This window comes from Nicotiana tabacum, chromosome 22, assembly GCF_000715075.1.
Source record: "Nicotiana tabacum cultivar K326 chromosome 22, ASM71507v2, whole genome shotgun sequence".
Classification (NCBI taxonomy): Eukaryota; Viridiplantae; Streptophyta; class Magnoliopsida; order Solanales; family Solanaceae; genus Nicotiana; species Nicotiana tabacum.
Window position 1 is genome coordinate 1,558,877 of NC_134101.1, and position 17,634 is coordinate 1,576,510.

Consider the following 17,634-nt stretch of genomic DNA (forward strand, 5'->3'; position numbering starts at 1 on the left):
GTTGTTTGTGGTTCAATTCTATCTCTATTTGACGTAGAAGAGTAATCCAAAAGTTAATTGAATTCTAACACAAATTTTTAACGGACGTCTTTGTACATTGGAATAATTTAATTTTAAAGGGTATAAAAGTCGGTCAATATTTTGAAGATATTTTTGTCGATCAACATTTAATATTCTAACATTCGTGCTCACAAATTTTTAGCGGACGTCTTTGTACATTGGAATAATTTAATTTTAAAGGGTATAAAAGTCGGTCAATATTTCGAGAATATTTTTGTCGATCAACATTTAGTATTCTAACATTCGTGCTTTTATAATAATAATAGATAGATATAGATATAGATAGATAGATAGATATAGATATAGATAGATATAAATATAGATAGATAGATAAATTAAAATTTAAAACACAAAAGGTGCTTGTAATTCACACCCACAATAATAATAAAAAGAAGAGATGTAGATTTAATTTAAATAAAAAAGAGCTTTTAAATAAAGAAGAAAAACTAAAAGAAAAACAGGAACATGCCCGAAAAAAGGTTCTGCCGCCGTCCAATCATCCCTTAGTTTTCTTCCCTGGCAACCCTCCTCGTTCCGTCTTCTTCTCCGGCGAAGAGCTTCACTTGCTTTACCCTAGAGCCGCCCTTGATTTGGATACCACGATTTATGCTTATTTTTGTCCCTTTCGCAGCCTGAGAAAGAACACAGCTAAGTTATCAATTTGCTTCAATTGCCGGCTGCAAGAGTATTATTATTTTTTAATCGTGATAATGGAGCCTAGTGCAGATATTAACCTTGATACAGACATCTGGAGGTAATTGATTTCCTAATCCACTTGCTTATTTTGCTGCTTAAACAATTGTTGTCTTTGGTTTCAGTTGAGAATATGCCTTCGTAGTTATTAACTGGAAAATATCTGGACTGCTTGTGTTAATAGTTTGAATGATCAAGATAGCAATGCAATTATATTGCCAGACAAGAAAAAGAAGAAGAAGACAGAAAAGGAACAGGTATAAACAGAAAATCAATATGTTATACATATTTGAACGTCTTCACAGATGACCGATTGCTTTAATTTTTTTATATCAGGTATCGAAAAAGCTTAAAACGAAGAATAACATTAAGTTAAGTCAATCTCAGAAAAAAAAGCTGAAGAAACTCGAGGTAAGTGCATCCAGGAATATTCATTGTTTTCTTAATTTGTTAGTACTACTTATTCTTGTCATCTATTTTTTGGACTTAGAATAATTCAGTCTTCTCAAATGTAGGAAGACAAGGAGAAATCAATCCTTTTAGCTGAAAGCATTAAGACCTTGAAGTAAGAATTCTCCTCATTTAGCTCGGACAGCTTTTCACTTTAAGTATTCAGGAATTTTTTTTTTGTTGGATAATGACAAATAATTCCCATTTCAGGAAGTACCAGATCCAAGATGATCTTTATTCACTTATGTGGTCTTCAAGGAACTTGGGTCAGGTTTGTGTAATTGTCCATATTTACTTTATATGTGACAGGTTGTTAGACTTTAGCTCTAAAATCATGCCCCGTATTCTGTAGGGTGAAACTAGTCGAGAGAAGCGTAGAAGAGAAGTGCAGTTTTCTAGGGCGGGGTTAGAAGTGCCACATAGAGATCGACCAGTCAAGAAGAGGACAGCCAACGGCCTAACTAGTGATGTCTTGGATGATTCTAACGAAATGAAGTCGAGTCCAATAGTCAATAGCAATCTTTTGCAGTCCTCCGTAGGAAAAGGTGAAGTCCAAAGTGAAGCACTCGTCACTCCAGGGTCTCCTGAAGAGTTGACTTGTCAGAGTGGACTTTTAGTTTGCGGTGGAGATGCTTCGGTGCAAAATAAGCAAGAAGAGGATAGAACTACAGAATGTTTAAAGTCAGATTATCAGCAAGATCATCTATCAATTTGTGATTGTCATAACGAAGAACAGAGGAAATCAACGGTATTGCTTCACTCTCAGTTTATACAGCCTTTTATTTTGTGTCAACTATATACTTGGTACCTAATTTTCGTTGAGGCTTTCTCATATGCATGCCATCCTTGTTCTGTGTGGGCACTTCATATTGAACAGGATGATATCAAGGATATTCAAAATGCCAGTTTGAGCAATAGTAGCAACTCGGCTAACTGTCTTCCTCAAAGAGCTTTAACAACTCCAACTGTGGTGCACGTTTCAAGACCAAAGGAGGTTGAAAATAAGAGGAGCGATCTGCCGATAGTCATGATGGAGCAGGAGATAATGGAAGCTATAAATGAGAACACGTGTGTAATAGTTTGTGGTGAGACAGGTTGTGGTAAGACAACCCAAGTTCCTCAGGTGAGATATTCTATTGTTCTCTATATGCTTCCTTTTCCTTCGGTTGGTAATATAGAGTTCTATTTATTTCGTTCTTCCTTAATTTTTAGTTTTGTTTTAGTGTTTTTATCTCTTGCTTTTGGTTTGGGATCTTTCAGTTCCTTTATGAAGCTGGCTATGGTTCAAATCATTCCAATGGTCGTGGTGGTATTATTGGTGTGACTCAACCACGCCGTGTTGCGGTACTTGCAACTGCCAAGCGAGTGGCATTTGAGCTTGGTTTTAGTCTTGGCAAAGAGGTTGGTTTCCAAGTTAGACATGACAGGAGGATAGGAGACAGTTGCTCCATAAAGTTCATGACTGATGGAATTCTGCTTCGGGAACTGCAGGTAAGATGTCAGTATCTATGTCTAGGTAAATTGAAATCTTCGTCCCTACCTTTTAAGTGCTTTGTATTTTGTCCTTACTATGAAAAAGGGTGCACACCATTTGACTGCTAAATATTTAAGAAAAGGTTGAGAAAATTAGAGCAATACCGTGAATAGTGAAATAATTGAAACTTTATAAATTACTTTCAAAGAAGCAACAGAGATGTTTCTATCAATTAGCTGTGTCTTGATTTCAAACTAGTTGGAGTTGGCTATATGAATCCGCTATGTTCATTCCACTCTATTCAGACCCATTTTTAATCCAATTTTGGAATATCTTAACACTATTGGCTTTTGTTTAGGAGTTAAATGTTTTGTTTTGTTTTGTTGAGAAAGGTAACAGAAAAGAAGAAAAGTGAACTAGTGACTTTAGTTGTTGAGATAATGTGGAGGGACAGTGATAACCAGTTTAATTACCAAGCAAAGGTTAAGTCGTTCAGAAGCGGGAACAATTGTAAAATCAGGATGCAGTTCAAAGCATGTTTGTGAATGCAACTATAATCCCATTATTCTTATTTTTAACCTCTTCAGTGAGAGGGGTATAGTGCTGCAGGTTGAGGTCTCATTACAAAATTGTTAATGTAATTATTTTTGGGAGAAACAATGGATTGGGCACACCTAGTCATTTTTGCAATTTGCATATTGAGCCGAATAATGTTAAATGAAAGCCTAATAATGTACAGTTCGAAATAATTTCAGTTTTATGTGAACAATTCACACATGGACATAAAACCAACTCCTAACTAAGCATGTTTAACGGGCCGGGTTGACCCGTTTTCGGACCGGCCCTGACCGGTTGTAACCCGAACCGGCCCGGACCGGTAGTTAGGGGGCCGGGTGGGCTGGGTTGGTCCGTTTAAAAAAAAATCTGGTTAACCGGACCGGTCAAACCCAGTCAACGAAAAATACTGTTGAACCGGTTAACCGGCCCGGACCGGTTCAACGACTATAAATCTGATTTTTTTTTTTTTAAAGTCATATGACCGTTGGCCTTCAAATTTGACCGTTGCCCAAGGGATATTTTGCAAGAATAACCCTTTTTTGGGCAATATTTTTTAAAAAATAACACTTTTAGTAATTACTTATTTAGCCCTTTGAAAAACTATAAATACACCCCCCTCTTCTTCATTTCTTCACTCATCTCTCATTTCTCAAACTCAAATTCTCAATTCAAGTTAAATCATGCCCCGTGATTCTAGAATGCGCTCATATGTTTGGGAACACTTTGAAGTGGTAGAAGAAAATGAAGAAGTTCACAAAATAAAGTGCAAGAACTGTGGTCGAGTCTTAAATCTTTGTCAAAAGTGGGAGGGCACAGGCTGTTTAAGGAGGCATATGAAGAGTTGTCTTGAGCGTTCTCCAGAAATTCGTATTTAAGATTTTAAGTTGATTTGAGACAATTTGTATTATTTTAAAATTATTAGACGTATTATGCTTAATATTTTAGTTTGTTAGATTAATTTGAAGTATTATTATGCAATGATAAGTGCAAGTTTGAACTTTAATTTGAAATATTAAATATAAACTTTAATTTGCAAGTTTGAACTTGCAAATTATAAGTGCAATTTTTTTTCCATCTTCATTGTATTCTATTATCTTAAATTCTTAAGGAAATATTCAAAATTTCAAATATAAAGCCTTTGCATCCTTTTATTCAAACACTCTTTTTATAAGATTATTTTTTTGTTTTATATTTTTACTTTATATTAATATAAATTACGATAGTTATACAAAATACAAAAAAATAAAATAAAAAAGAAAAATAACACTAACCCGGCCCGGCCCCTTGGACCCGTAACCCTTCCGGTTCATTTTTTACCCGGATGGACCCGGGCCCATTAAGCCCGGTATTGAAAAACCCGTAACCAGGCCGGATTGGAAACCGACCGATCACCTTTTTTCCCAACGCGGACCGGCCCGACCCACCCGTTAAGCACCCATACTCCTAACTAATCCTTGATGCTTTACTATAAACAATAGGATGACTATATGTAACAAAATTCCTTTCTGTGTCATTAAAAGAAAAGGATTAAGGTTCCAAAATATTCGGACTCTCCTGAATGAAGTTGTTGTTTGGTAGGGGGGAGTTGGGGGTCAAAGAGCCCTCCCTACCCCTTTGGCGATCATAGTGAGGGTCATATATCAGTATATTTAAGGAGGATTTTTTTGCGCAAGGAAAAAAGATCCTTTCATGCTTTTGTCGTTGTGGTTCTGTTGCTTTCCAGTACTTCAGTGCCAAACTGAACCAACTTCGTTGTTTCACTGGTGCAATGCCACTTTACATGAGATATTCAATCCATGCTCCTTTTTGTCCATTATAGATGGTTCCGTCTGGTTTTCCTTTATTCTTTATCAATTTGTGTTTAATGAGCATCAAGTTTTAAACTCAAGCGTTGCTCGACCTTGCTTTTCAGACATGAGTTAAAATTCTAATTGCATAAACAGGTATATGTGGGAGTTATTTTTTGACAGGTAAATGACTTTATTAAATTTTTTGGTATATGCTCTATGGAGTTAGAACCAAACAGTTTGTTAGTTTACAGATATGTATAGTGTAGTCTTGTCCCACATTGGAAGAGGAGTAATATCTCATTGTAGTGTATAGCTATAAATAGGGACCTCTTGTATTGTATTTATTATCTAATATCAATAACATATTTTCTCCCGTGCCTTCTCACATGGTATCAGAGCATTAGTGAGAAACCCGTCGTTGTGCATCATTCCAGCGACTTCCGGGAAGAAAGACCTCTTCGCCGTGCAATTTTCCGGCGACTTAGAAGGCTGTCCGTAAGCAAATCACTTTATGTTGGTGTTGTGCAAAAAAACCAACACCACCACAAGACTCAGGCTCCGGCGACCAAACCCCAGTCAACCCCACCGGAAAACACACGTCCACGCGTCCTCACGTGCTTGGAAAAGAAATTTTTTTCCGGCGAGATCTGACCCACGCACCGGCGCGCGAGCACTGTTCCGGCCAGATTTTGAAAAAGCTCCAGTTGGACAGTAGAATCGCCTGGTGATTCAGGTGCATCAGATCATATTTCTGGTAACAAATCTCTTTTCACTACTATTTCGTATTCTCAATCTCTTCCAAAAGTCACAATGGCCAATGGGTCTCAAACCATGGCAACTGCAATAGGTCAAGCAAGCCCACTTCCTTCCTTACCTTTAGATTCAGTCCTTTATGTTCCCAATAGTCCTTTTAATCTCATAGCTGTTAGTCGCTTAGCCAAATCACTTAAATGCGCTGTTTTTTTTCTTGATGATCATGTTTTTATACAGGAACGCAGTACGAGGCGGATCATTGGTATCGAGCGTGAATCAAACGGACTTTATTACCTTATCCTTGCTAAATTACATGGACTCACATCTTGTCTTCCTTCTATAACTTGTCTTGTTACTGATTCACCAGATTTATTACATAAACGGTTAGGACATCCCAGTTTGTCAAAACTTCAGAAAATGGTATCTGGTCTATCTCACTTGTCAGCTCTAGAGTGTGAGTCATGTCAGCTCGGTAAGCATACCCGCTCCCATTTCCCTCGGCGTCTTGATAATCGAGCAGAGTCACATTTTACTTTAGTCCATTCAGATGTTTGGGGTCCTAGTCGGGTCAGTTCCACCTTGGGATTCCGCTACTTTGTCAGTTTCATTGATGATTATTCCAGGCGCACTTGGATATTTTTGATAAAAAATCGATATGAGCTGTTTTCTATTTTCCAGACCTTCCACGTTGAAATTCAAAATCAATTTGGGGTTTCTGTTCGCACATTTCGTAGTGATAATGCCCGAGAGTATTTGTCTTCCCCATTTCAGTAGTTTATGAAATCTCATGGGATTATTCATCAAGCATCTTGTCCGTACACATCTCAACAAAATGGGGTAGCTGAAAGAAAGAATGGACATCTTATTGATACTGCTCGTACCCTACTCATACTATCTCATGCTCCGTTGCGTTTTGGGGGGATGCAGTTCTTACATCTTACTATCTTATTAATCGTATGCCATCTTCAGCTATCCAGAACCAAGTTCCATTCTCTGTCATGTTTCCCCACTTACCTTTGTTTTCTCTTCCACCTCGTATCTTTGGAAGCACTTATTTTGTCCATAACCTTATTCCAGAAACAGATAAGTTAGCTCCTCGTGCTCTTAAGTGCGTATTTCTGGGTTTCTCGAGAACACAAAAGGGGTATCGATGCTACTCTCCTGACCTCCAGCGGTACCTTATGTCCGCTGATGTTACCTTCTTTGAAACCCAATCATATTTCACAGGTTCATGTCATCACTTAGATATTTCTGAGGTACTACCGGTTTCATCTTTTGGAGATTCAGTCACTCCAGCTCCACCACCTATAGCTCCAGTTCCACCACCTACAGCTCCAATTGTAGCTCCACCACCTATAGCTCCAGTTCCTCCACATAATCCAGTTCAACCTTCTGCAGCTCCACCACTCTTGACTTATAATCGTCGTCCACATCCAGCATCAGGCCCAGGTGATTCACGCCCCGCATCAGATTCTGCACCTACTGCGGACTTGTCTCCTCTTAGTCAACCAATTGCACTCCGCAAAGGTGTACGATCCACACTTAATCCTAATCCCCACTATGTCGGTTTAAGTTATCATCGCCTGTCGTCACCTCATTATGCTTTTATATCTTCTTTGTCCACTGTTTCTATCCCTAAGTCTACAGGTGAGGCACTATCTCATCCAGGATGGCGACATGCTATGATTGACGATATGTCTGCTTTACATGCGAGTGGCACTTGGAAGCTTGTTCTTCTTCCTGCAGGTAAGTCTACTGTTGGTTGTCGTTGGGTTTATGCAGTCAAAGTCGGCCCGGATGGCCAGGTTGATCGGCTTAAGGCTCGTCTTGTTGCAAAAGGATATACTCAGATTTTTGGGCTTGATTATAGTGATACTTTCTCTCCCGTGGCTAAAGTAGCATTTGTTCGTCTCTTTTTGTCCATGGCTGTTGTACGTCATTGGCCTCTTTATCAGTTAGACATTAAGAATGCTTTTCTCCACGGTGATCTTGAGGAAGAAGTTTATATGGAGCAACCACCTGTTTTTGTTGCTCAGGGGGAGTTTAATGGTTGTGTGTGCAGATTGCGCAGGTCACTATATGGTTTGAAACAGTCCCCTCGAGCTTGGTTTGGTAAGTTCAGCACAGTTATTCAGGAGTTCGGCATGGCTCGTAGTGAGGCTGATCACTCTGTGTTTTATCGGCATTCTGCTCCTAATCTGTGTATTTATCTAGTGGTTTATGTTGATGATATTGTTATTACTGGCAATGATCAGGATGGTATTACTAATCTGAAGCAACATCTCTTTCAGCACTTCCAGACTAAGGATCTGGGCAGATTGAAGTATTTTCTAGGTATTGAGGTCGCTCAGTCTAGCTCAGGTATTGTTATTTCACAGCGGAAGTATGTCTTAGACATTCTTGAGGAGACTGGAATGATGGGTTGCAGACCTATTGACTCTCCTATGGATCTGAATGCTAAGCTTCTGCCTGGACAGGGGAGCCTCTTAGAGACCCTACGAGATATAGGAGGTTGGGTGGCAAATTGAATTACCTCACAGTGACTAGACCTGACATTTCTTTTCCGGTGAGTGTTGTAAGTCAATTTATGGATTCTCCCTGTGATAGTCACTGGGACGCAGTTGTTCGCATTCTTCGGTATATAAAGTCAGCTCCAAGCAAATGATTACTATTCGAGGATCGAGGTCACGAGCAGATTGTTGGGTACACAGATGCTGATTGGGCAGGATCACCTTTTGATAGACGTTCTACGTCTGGATATTGTGTTCTAGTAGGAGGTAACTTGGTCTCGTGGAAGAGCAAGAAACAGAATGTAGTTGCTCGATCTAGCGCCGAAGCCAAATATCGGGTCATGGCTATGGCGACGTGTAAGTTAGTTTGGGTCAAGCAGTTGCTCAAGGAGTTAAAGTTCGGAGAAATCAGCAAGACGGAACTAGTGTGTGATAACCAAGCTGCTCTTCATATTGCGTCAAATCCGGTGTTCCATGAGAGGACTAAACACATTGAGATCGACTGTCACTTTGTCAGAGAGAAAATACTTTCAGGAGATATTGTTACAAAGTTTGTAAAGTCGAATGATCAACTAGCAGATATTTTCACTAAGTCTCTTACTGGTTCTCGTATTAGCTACATGTGTAACAAGCTCGGTACATATGATGTGTATGCACCGGCTTGAGGGGGAGTGTTAGTTTACAGATATGTATAGTGTAGTCTTGTCCCACATTGGAAAAGGAGTAATATCTCCTTGTAGTGTATAGCTATAAATAAGGACCTCTTGTATTGTATTTATTATCTAATATCAATAACATATTTTCTCCCGTGCCTTCTCACACAGTTGAATGAAATGAATTAACGATTAGTCTAGGACGACGAACATGGATCAAGAGTGTCTATCAAGGCCTTTCTCTTCTTCACTTCAGAGAGGCAATGCACCCTTTGTTTGAATGTTACTTGTTTCATAAAGATTGATTTTTTTGAAGTTATACATTCTTCTTCTTCAAAAAAAAAGAGTTACACGCGAATTTGAATTTCCTACTGTTAGTTTTCTTGAATATGTATTTGGCTAAGCAAGTTTATGTAATCTTCTTACGATCTTCTCCTCCCTGACCCTCCACTTTTATGCAGAATGATTTTCTTTTAAGGCGTTACTCGATCTTAATCTTGGATGAGGCTCATGAGAGGAGTTTGAACACTGATATACTTATCGGTATGCTTTCTCGTATAGTAAGAGAGCGTCAGGTGAGAAAATAGTTTTGCTATCTCCATAAAGTTGGTTGTCATTTCATTATTCTTAGGTGGCTTTAAAAATATTAGTGGTTACTCTCTAAGACTCCAGTTCTCCTTGACTCTCCCATCCCCCTCCTTTTCTTTAATTACTTTCCTTTGACTTCTACGCTTTTTGACGTTTTTGATTATGCGCTTTATTGCAGAGAGAATATGAGGAGCAACAGAAGAAAGTTCTTTCAGGACAAATGGTAAGCCCTGAAGAGAGAATATATCCACTGAAACTTGTGCTGATGAGTGCTACACTTCGAGTTGAGGACTTTATATCTGGGCAAAAAATTTTCCGTGATCCTCCGCCTGTAATGGAAGTCCCCACTCGCCAATACCCAGTTACTGTTCATTTCTCCAAGAGAACTGAGATGGTGGACTATGTCGGCCAAGCATATAAGAAAATATTGTCAATTCACAAGAGATTGCCACCTGGTGGTATACTTGTATTTGTGACAGGGCAAAGGGAAGTTGAATACTTGTGTCAGAAGCTGCGCAAAGCTTCTAAGGAGATAGTTGAGAGAGCTTCCAAAGTGGATAATCAGACGTCTTTGGTATCTGAAGGGAATACCATCGAGGAAAATGTTATCAAGGAGATAAGTGAGGCATTTGATGATGAAAGGAGTTCTATGACTGAGATAACTGAACGTTTTAATTCCTATGATGAGGATCACGGGGAGATCTATGAATATGAATCAGAAATTTCCTATGATTCAGCAGATGATAGTGATTTGGATGTTTATGGTGATGATGCACAGCTGTTAAACCAGAAGTCTCTGAGCTCTGATGGTATGTTAGATGTTTTAGGTGAGGAGGGAAGCCTTACATCACTGAAGGCTGCTTTTGAAGCTTTGGCTGGTAAAAGGACATCACAACCTGATTCCGGCAAACAGGAACTTGTTCCTATCAGTGAAGAAGGAGCTTCAAATGAATCTGAACCTCTCTTAAGTAAGGTTAGGAATGGGGCTAATGGAACTTGTGCTGGTCCGATGTGTGTTTTACCTCTTTATGCTATGCTTCCTGCATCTGCACAGCTTCGCGTGTTTGAAGAGGTCAAGGAAGGAGAACGCCTAGTTGTTGTTGCCACTAATGTGGCTGAAACTTCATTGACAATTCCTGGAATAAAATATGTGGTTGACACAGGGAGAGAAAAGGTCAAAAAGTACAACTCTTCCAATGGTATGGAAGCTTATGAAATACAATTTATAAGTAAGGCTTCAGCTGCTCAGCGGGCAGGAAGGGCTGGAAGAACAGGTCCTGGGCACTGTTATCGGCTTTATTCTTCTGCAGTCTTCAATGACATGTTCTTTGACTTCTCAAATGCAGAAATATTGGAAGTACCAGTTGATGGTGTTGTCCTACTTCTGAAGTCCATGCATATTGATAAGGCAAGTTTCTTGCTTGAAATAGGTTATTCTTCTTTCTGTTCCAAGACTTGATTGAAGTGATATGATCTTGGAGTATTTGCCAAAGTCACCAGCATTGAAGATGTGTTTTAATGAATTTCACACCTTTGCCTGGAGTCCTGTAGGTTGTAAATGCTGTCAGGCCCTCCCCTCCCCCCTGCCCCAAACAAAACAAGTTATTTCATAGATTGAAAAAATTATCAGCTGGTCGACTTCCTCACTCCCACCCCAATTTTTTTAAAAAAAAAGGAAACTGTCACTATTTGTCATGCTCCTTGCTTGCCTCTAGCAGATTGATTTTTCTTCTAGGTGGATCTGTATGTGTCTTGGTATTTATTGATTACCACCATTAATATTTATCCTTTGTTATCTCAGGTTGCTAACTTCCCTTTCCCAACTCCTCCTGAGCCAACTGCCTTAGTTGAAGCAGAGCGTTGCTTAAAGGTTCTTGAAGCACTTGATAGCAAAGGAAGACTGACACCTTTAGGGAAGGCCATGGCACAATATCCAATGAGTCCTCGCCACTCCCGTATGCTCCTTACAGTAATCCAAATTATGCAAAAGGTGAAAGATTATTCCCGCGCAAATACAGTCTTGGCTTATGCAGTTGCAGCAGCTGCAGCTTTGAGCTTGTCAAATCCTTTCCTTATGGAGTTTGAAGGAAACTACAAAGATCCAGATGGCTTGAAACAGGATGAGAAACCAGGCGCAGTAGAAAGCGAGCGAGACTTAGGGAAAGAGGAAAGAATGAGAATAAAAAAGCTGAAAGAAACTGCTAAAGTGTCTCGTGCAAAATTTTCAAACCCCACTAGTGATGTTCTAACAGTTGCATATGCTCTACAATGTTTTGAACTTTCTGGTAAACCACTGGAATTCTGCAAGGACAACACCTTACATTTTAAAACAATGGAGGAAATGTCCAAGTTGAGGCGGCAGCTCATTAATCTTGTCTTTAACTCCAAATTATGTGATTCGCAGCAAGATTTCTCATGGCGTCACGGGACTTTGGAAGATGTAGAATGTGCTTGGTGGATTCCTTCGAACAAATGCCCTCTTCAACTGAATGAGGAGGAGATTTTGGGCCAAGCTATTTGTGCTGGCTGGGCTGACAGGGTTGCTAAACGCATTAAAAATGTTTCATCCTTATCGGAATCTGACAGAAAAGTTCATGCTGTTCAGTATCAGGCTTGCTTGGTAAAAGAAATCGTATTCCTCGGTCGACGGTCATCTATTTCAAAATCTGCCCCAGAATATTTGGTCTACACTGAACTACTGCATACAAAAAGACCATTCATCCAAGGTGCAACTAGCGTGAAAGAGAATTGGCTTGTTAAATATGCTCCATCGTTATGCAGTTTTTCTGCACCTCTCTCAGATCCAAAACCTTATTACGACCCACTGAATGACCAGGTCCTCTGTTGGGTCAGTCCAACTTTTGGTCCTCATCTATGGAAGCTCCCTCTGCATAGTTTGCCAATCGAAAATGATATGAGCCGGGTGTCAGTATTTGCTTGTTCCTTACTTGAAGGCAAAGTTCTTCCATGCCTAAAATCTGTACAAAAATTCTTGGCAGCCTCACCAGCTAGCATTTTAAAGCCTGAGGCATCAGGTCTTAAGCGGGTTGGAAATCTTTTAAACAAGATGAGGACCAAGAAGCGAACGATTGATAGTTGTGCCATGCTAAGGAAATTGTGGGATGATAATCCTCGAGAATTGTTTTCAGAAATTTTGGATTGGTTTCAGCAGGGATTTCATGACCATTTTGAAGACCTTTGGGCAAAGATGCAACTTGAAGTATTTTTAGACCCCAAAAAACGGATTTCCAAGAAGGTCAAGAGAGAGAAAAGGAACCCATGAACTTTCTATGATTAGGAATGTTAAATGCCTTTCAGAATCTCTCTCTGCTTATTTTGGATGATATGAACTCCATTGGCATGTTCTCACAGGCATAATATCTCTTTCCAAAATGTGAGGTAGTCTCCTGCCTTTCCTTTTCTCACTCTCGCACCGGGCAAAGGGGATTTTAGTCAGTTCTTCCTTTGATTAATATTTTTGCATACTATGATTTCTAGTGAGGACCAACTAAAATAATGATAAGAACTCTTACTTTGGGCAGAGTTTAAAACCTTGCGCCATGCTCTCGGGGATTTCTCGGTTATAAAAAAGATTTTTATTTTTTTATTTGTATGAAATGGTCCTATAGTAGAATATATCATTCATAACCTACTTGAAATCACTAGAATAGGTGATCATATTATCAAAACCTAACCAACAGTAGTAAAATGAACTTGCTGCTTGAACTCATTGATAAACTGAACGGTTACACGTATATATAGTGAATTGTTGGTTATTACTATTGTTTCAATGGATGTTTACTTGAAGCTTTCAAATGCTAAACATTGCATAACTTACTTGCCTCTTATGTTCCATAGGAGCGCACCAGAGGATGCGATACAAAAATTTAATGGAGCAGTTATCGGGAAGCAGAAGGTTCGTCTTTCCTGGGGTCGAAATTCAGCAAACAAGCAGGTATTTACCAAAATGGTAAAATGTGATTTCTGAAAAGCTTTTACTTCAGATACTAAGTATCTTGTGCCAACATCTGTTTCGTGGAGTCTCCATATTTGCTGTAAAGTTTTCATAAGTTCTCTATTTTGAACAAAATGAGAAGAAGGGCAACAATGCTTCCCGGAAAATCCTACTAGTGTTCTGCTTTTGTATGCTGATGAAAGCCCCCTTGCATCGTGCATCTCTAATAAGCCACTTGCCAAGAAAGTAAAATGCGGAGAAGTTGACATATCTATGCTTTTGTTCATGTGTGGTTCCCATAATATTTATTTACATACTCAGTTTGCAGAAATATGTAATCCAATTGATTACTGTTGCAGCAACTACAAATATTATTAGGCTGATGTTTCAATAGCCTTGGAACTTTAAGCAATTCACCTGATATATTATATTCTTAATGGTGTACCTAAACGAATTAAAAATTTATTTTCTGTGTTACCTTTCATTATTGATTACATTAGATGCTTTCTTCTACAATCTTTCTCACTGGTTCTGGAGGATGTTCTGTAAAATAACATACTTATTTGTATTACTATAAGGGGTCGTGTGGTTGCATTACTAAAATGTGATATTACCTGTATAAAACTCTACATTAGTAATACAATGTCTGATTACCTTTTGAAACTTGCATAAGATTCAGCATTATATAATACTATATATTGTTTGGTTGGCTTTTTTGTTGCCAGCTTAACTAACACCTGCATAAGTTATGCAGAAATCTATGTATTATTTTAGGCGGGATAGGTGGAATAAGAATACGGGAATTAGTAATACATGGAAGTGACCGAAATAACCCTCATGTATTAAACTTAACACATATTTGTAATCTCTCCAATACAACTCATGCGTTATTAATTTTTGCATTTCAATCCCAGCATACGGATCCCTATATTTTAATTCGTGCACTATTAATCTCCATAACTTGTCTCAAAACCAAGTTGGCCCCTTTCTGTTTCTTGGTTTTTTCCACTATTATATAATTGGAACTTTTAGAGCTTCAAAGTGACAATTTATGCATCTTATGCTCTTTATTAATAGTTGGCCTATATTTTTGGATTTTAGATTCCATGAAGGTTCTTCATAAAACGTCTGTATATTCAACTTATGTTTACTCTGTTATTATGGAAGGCAAAATTATGGGGGGTACGGATATGATGCATCGCAAAGTCAAGATTCTAGCATGTATGCTGCTGGAGCAGCTTATGGGGCATCTTCTAATGGCTACGGCAATCACCAGCAGCAAGCCAGTTAGCTAGCTGAACTATAGTCTGAGTGTGCTATTTAGTTAGAGTTTGGCAAACTCTTTTAATTTATTTTTGGTGTGTTATATAAATATATTTACTGGTTATATGTATTATGAGGATTTGTAGCTGTGTTGCCTTTATGATTTGATGAGTGGTGAACTTATTTGTCTCATGTTTCTCTTACCTTCTCTCTTATTTGTCTCTGTTCAGCATTTTATCTTTGATCGACTTCATAAAATGTACAGAGTAGGATCAAACAATGAGTAATGGCAAACACAAATTTTAACACAGAGGTGGCTTTTGTTTCGAAAATAAGTTGATTTTTTTTCCCGGGTGTTGGAAGTTATGTTATTAATGCGTTTGCCATGGATATTGAACTCAAGCTGCAATTCTCTTTTTTTCTTCTCTTTTTTGGAAGAGGAGTTAAGGCCAATATATGAATACACCAATGACCTCACTGAACAAGACTAAATCGTTCCATCTTTGGTTTTTTTTTCCTTTCTAAATTGAAATAAAAAATTATTTTTTAAAGTCCTGACGGTAGTTTCAGCTTAGTATAATGACATTTTTCATTGAAGAAGATGATTCCTTAGAAGATTTGCTGAGGAGAATTCCTTAGGGTAAGATAGATAAAATCTTTTTCATATGGACTTTGGTGGGTTATAGTTGTCTTTAGTTGTAGAGAACAAAGCAATACACCATAATTAGGAAGACAAAGTAAGAAAGGAAATAGATGTCCAACTAAAACTAGAAAATTTCTGTTATATCCAAAAGGAAAATTAAGCAAACTATCCAGACGGTTGATTCCTTTTAACTTGTCAGTAGTCATATAACTCTAAGCAGCATCACCATAAGAAAAAGGTTCAAGACATGCTTAACTATATGTATTTACTACTAGACATTCTTAAACAATATGTATGTACTACTAGTAGTAAATAAGATTGGACGACGTCTAAACAAATGTGACAACAACAATTTCGTTCCAATTCAAATGATTCCTCTGGTAAGTTGCTGCAAAACTCGACCACTCTATATAGGAGTACACTAATTACATCCAAAAACCAAGCACCAACTTTCTCTTTACTCCATTTAGCTTGCAAACTGTCTAAGAAAGCATGAAAGTGAAGAAAGACGTCGCAACTGTTATCATTCTTTCTCTGCTGAGTTTCTTGTCCTTTGTACAATGAATGATAGATGCTCCTTACATCTTAATTAAGTATTATTCCACACAGTTTCACTAACTTTAACAAATGTGCTTGTTATGGCATTTCCCAATGATCCATAAATTTGTTGGAGTTTTCCTGCCTCTGAGCATCCAATTGCATCCAGTATTCCACCTCCTACAATTAACAGTCCAATAATTCTTTTTCGCTTCCCATACAGTAAGCTTGCTGAGCTCCATAATTTAACAACACTTTTAAACCTATCCTTACTAGGGAACAACATCCCAGATGCAAGATCAGCTGCATTATCCTTCAAACACCTCTGGACGATATTATCTTGAATATCATACAGAAATGGGATGTTCTCATTCTGAACTGGTTGGTATGTTCTGTTGTACATCATCGGCTTGATGCTGGTCATCGTCATCATCAGGGGCGGATCTATGTGTAATGGATGGGGTGGTACGCCACCCGTAAGCTTTGGCCGACATTATATAATACTGGTATGTATATATGCTTGTATATATAGAAGAAATACATACAAATATTTTAAGTGGCACCATCAATAACAAAAAGGCTCAAGGTGCCACGGGCAAGGTAGGGTCATTTTCAGCCCAATGGTGGGGGTTCGAATTCAACCTGGCTCACCTTTTTAAAAGCTTTTGTTTGGTGCATTTAAGACAACTACAATTAGGAGGATTCTTTGTTTCTTCTTTCTCTTTACTTAATTGCTCTCTTTTGTTTATTAGTAGGTCCTATTGACTTTTTCTTTGATCTTATTAGTTTATTTTTAAATTTCTTCTCTTTAACCATAATTTTAAAAAAAATCTTTCGCAAATCTATTCAAAGAAATCCCCATTGTTGCACTTTCCTAACTCCTCCGTGATTTATTAATAGATAATGAAAAATAATTGTTTCCTCCAGGACCACAACTTTGATAATCTATTGGAAGAAAGCAAAAAAAAAATCCTTGAATAAGTTATTGTTTTAATCAATGATGAAAGTTTATTTTGTTGTCAGATTGCTCTAAAGTACGACAATTATATATAATATCGAGTGAGTTAATTTTCATAAAAAATATAAATTGAAAAATGTTCGTAAACTTACTTTATGTTTAGAGTGCTTATTAGTATTATTTTTGCCTTAAGTATCTAAATATAAAGTGATAACGAGCCTTTTTTCTTGTACAAAATGCATAATCCAGTTGAAATTTTATGCTTTTTTTCCAAGTTATCCGTAATCTTTTTGCTCGATCGATTTGTTTATATTAACTCCAAAGACGAATAACCCGAACCGAAACCGAAAAGACCAAACCGATTAAATTTATACCCTATTTAGACAATGTAAATTGTAATATGACTACGTTTAAAATTTTTGACACCCGGAGCCTCTAAATCCTGGATCCGCCTTATTGGGAATAAATCCCCTACAGAAATAATATTCACGGTAATAAAAGCGGAATAATAAAGTAGCACCGAGATACGGTAATTAACAAGAATAAAATAGTGACAACGACACTAAGATTTTTACGTGGAAAACCCTTTTATATAAGGGAAAAAACCACGGCCCCGAGACGAGCAACTGATATTACTATAGCAAGAAATTTTACACTTTGTAGGTCGAGTAAAATACTCCAAAGATCATTACAACACTCAAAAGAAACAACCCTCTTTTGATATTCTCACCTCACTACAATATCGCTCA

At 38.0% G+C, this 17,634-nt stretch overlaps 1 protein-coding gene across 3 annotated transcripts; it reads left to right on the forward strand.

The window, feature by feature from the left end:
- The first annotated feature begins 500 nt into the window (after positions 1-500).
- On the forward strand, positions 501-14,939 carry LOC107829563 (ATP-dependent RNA helicase DEAH13). 3 transcript variants are annotated; one of them, XM_075245134.1, is made up of 13 exons: positions 501-814; positions 938-1,010; positions 1,090-1,164; positions 1,269-1,318; positions 1,414-1,474; positions 1,556-1,951; positions 2,081-2,326; positions 2,464-2,694; positions 9,403-9,516; positions 9,708-10,937; positions 11,331-12,928; positions 13,388-13,484; positions 14,652-14,939. In XM_075245134.1, the coding sequence occupies exons 1-11, from the start codon at positions 771-773 to the stop codon at positions 12,810-12,812; spliced, it is 4,002 nt and encodes a 1,333-aa protein (XP_075101235.1). In that variant the 5' UTR covers positions 501-770; the 3' UTR covers positions 12,813-12,928; positions 13,388-13,484; positions 14,652-14,939. The 3 variants fall into 3 exon arrangements, with proteins under 3 accessions (XP_075101235.1, XP_075101236.1, XP_075101237.1); XM_075245135.1 differs by having other exon boundaries at positions 526-814; positions 11,331-12,923; XM_075245136.1 differs by lacking the exon at positions 9,403-9,516 and having other exon boundaries at positions 526-814.
- Positions 14,940-17,634: the final 2,695 nt, after the last annotated feature.

Coding starts and splice junctions, on each gene's coding strand:
- LOC107829563 (XM_075245134.1), top strand. CDS start 771: ATGGAGCCTAGTGCAGATATTAACCTTGATACAGACATCTGGAG. Junction 1,952..2,080: donor AAGAACAGAGGAAATCAACG/GTATTGCTTCAC, acceptor CATATTGAACAG/GATGATATCAAGGATATTCA. Junction 2,695..9,402: donor TTCTGCTTCGGGAACTGCAG/GTAAGATGTCAG, acceptor ACTTTTATGCAG/AATGATTTTCTTTTAAGGCG.